The sequence below is a fragment of the Macaca fascicularis genome, chromosome 7, assembly GCF_037993035.2.
Source record: "Macaca fascicularis isolate 582-1 chromosome 7, T2T-MFA8v1.1".
Lineage (NCBI taxonomy): Eukaryota > Metazoa > Chordata > Mammalia > Primates > Cercopithecidae > Macaca > Macaca fascicularis.
This window is the reverse complement of record NC_088381.1, coordinates 174,323,974-174,326,404: the sequence shown is the minus strand read 5'-3', so window position 1 is coordinate 174,326,404 and position 2,431 is coordinate 174,323,974. Positions and strand designations below refer to the sequence as shown.

The 2,431-nt window shown below is 40.8% G+C and overlaps 1 gene segment (V, D, J or C); it reads left to right on the top strand.

Annotated features, from left to right (window-relative positions):
- Positions 1 to 1,237: 1,237 nt before the first annotated feature.
- On the top strand, positions 1,238 to 1,794 carry LOC102142225 (immunoglobulin heavy variable 3-23-like). The segment is given in 2 exon segments: positions 1,238 to 1,362; positions 1,466 to 1,794. Coding segments are annotated over 2 exon segments (363 nt in total).
- The last annotated feature ends 637 nt before the right edge of the window (positions 1,795 to 2,431 follow it).

The following is a 2,431-nucleotide window of genomic DNA, read 5'->3' as shown; positions in this document are numbered from 1 at the left end:
GTCTTTGGTTTACAGGTTTGTTTTCTATCACATAACTTTAATTATCTGAAAAACTAAAGAAAATTTGCCAAACAGCACATTCTCTTGTTTAATCTGTTATTGTTTTGTAAAAAGAAATATATTTATAAAATTTATATATAATTTTCCATCGATGTACATTACCAAGCTGAGTAGCACACTTATTAGTAAGACTCAGAGTAATAAAAAATACAAGTTCAGTTAGCAACTTAGTGGAAAAACAAATTATGCTACATTTGTTTGCTGAAATGCTACACACTATATATAAGAAATAAACAAACACCACCAAAAGCTTTAATTCTCAATATTTCTATTGAGAAAAATAAGCCAAATAGATAAGAGTATATACTATATTGCTTTATTCTTATAAATTCTAGAAAATAAAAGCTAGTTTAAAGACATATGAAAACATTAGTAGTTTTATAAAGAAATGGTAGAAGAAGGGAAGGAGAGAAAACAAAAATCATATAAAAGACCAAGAGGAATGCTGAGGGGAGCTGACTTGTCACCTTCTTTAAAATAGGAATTTTTTTCAACATTTACTATTGTACAGGTTAAATGTGAATTTTATTATCTGTCAATTAAAACTTATAAAATTTATTACAAGTAAACAACTGAAATTTTAGACAAAGAAGGAATGATAGGAAGGAACAAATAAATATGTTAAATGTCAGGTATACCTAAACATTTACCTGCCTGAACCCTTTCTCCATATTTTTAGGTAAATGCAGCAAAATCACACAGGTTCTTGTGACAGGAAGTGGATTCTGCAAACCACACTAGGCATGTTTAGCTCTTTCCTAGAGTTGGTTAAGAGAAAAAGTGAGGCCAGCTGTGAGGAGCATAGGCCAGGATAGTAGGACTCACTCATGCCAGATATAAGCCCTTAGACACATAATACACAGCCCCTCCATGTGTGGGTTCACTTTCACATCTGTAAATGAAGAAACCACTGACTCCTACAAAACATAATATATACACATAGGTAAACACAGTAAAAACATGACGGTTGTTAAATGTTTATCACAGAACAATTTCACAGTAAGACAGCATTTTCATAAATATAATCATTGTCATCAAAACCCCCAAGGACATTCTCATCCACCCTGGGCCCAGCCCTCTCCTCAGGCGTCCCACCCCAGAGCTTGCTATATAGTAGGAGACATGCAAATAGGTCCCCCGCTCTCCTGATGAAAACCAGCCCAGCCCTGACCCTGCTGCTCTGGGAAAGGAACCCCAGTCTTGGGATTCCCAGGGATTTTCATTTGGTGATCAGCACTGAAGACAGAAGACTCACCATGGAATTTAGGCTGAGCTGGGTTTTCCTTGTTGCTGTTTTAAAAGGTGACTCATGGAGAACTAGAGATATTGAGTGTGAGGGGACATGAGTGAGAGAAACAGTGGCTATGGGTGGCAGTTTCTGACCTTGGTGTCTCTGTGTTTGCAGGTGTCCAGTGTGAGGTGCAGCTGGTGGAGTCTGGGGGAGGCTTGGTACAGCCTGGGGGGTCCCTGAGACTCTCTTGTACAGGCTCTGGATTCACCTTCAGTAGCTACTACATGTACTGGATCCGCCAGGCTCCGGGGAAGGGGCTGCAGTGGGTCTCAGCTATTAATACTGGTGGGGGTAGCACATGGTACACAGACTCCGTGAAGGGCAGATTCACCATCTCCAAAGAGAATGCCAAGAACACACTGTATCTTCAAATGAACAGCCTGAGAGCCGAGGACACGGCTGTCTATTACTGTGCGAAAGACACACAGTGAGGAGAAGTCAGTGTGAGCCCAGACACAAACCTCCCTGCAGGGACGCGGTGGGGGGGGGAATCAGCGGCAGGGGGCGCTCGGGACCCACTGATCAGAGTCAACCCCAGAGGCAGGTGCAGACGGAGGCTGATTTTCTATCAGGATGTGGGACTTTCTTTTTGCAGTTTCTCTGGTGAACCTCTCTAAGTTCAGAATTCTGTGCTTACCAATGTCATCTCTACATATTTTTAAAATGATTATTTTAATATGAGAACCTATTCTCATATGCACAAAATGCAGACTGATGCTTACAGAGGTGAAAACTTCTCAACCATGGTTGCCTTGCAGGGCTTCCTGGTGAGCCTTCTCCAGTCAGACTCAGGACAGGAACTTCAGAAAGATTCCCTCATGAGAATAGTCTTTAGGATTCTGATTACAACAAAGAGAGAGGCTGGGCCAGGGTCTGCGTCATGTAGAACCTCACAGGTTTCATGTCTGATCCTTCTCCTGACACTGAAGCATGTAAATCAGAATCAGCACGGATCTAGTGTTGCGTTTGCCTGCCATCTATTTTTTTTTTTTTTTTTTTTTTTTTTTAGTTTTAGTTGTTGTTCTTCCTCTTTCATTGGCTTTTCCTGCTCCCTGAAAAAATAAAATGTGGTTTCTGTGG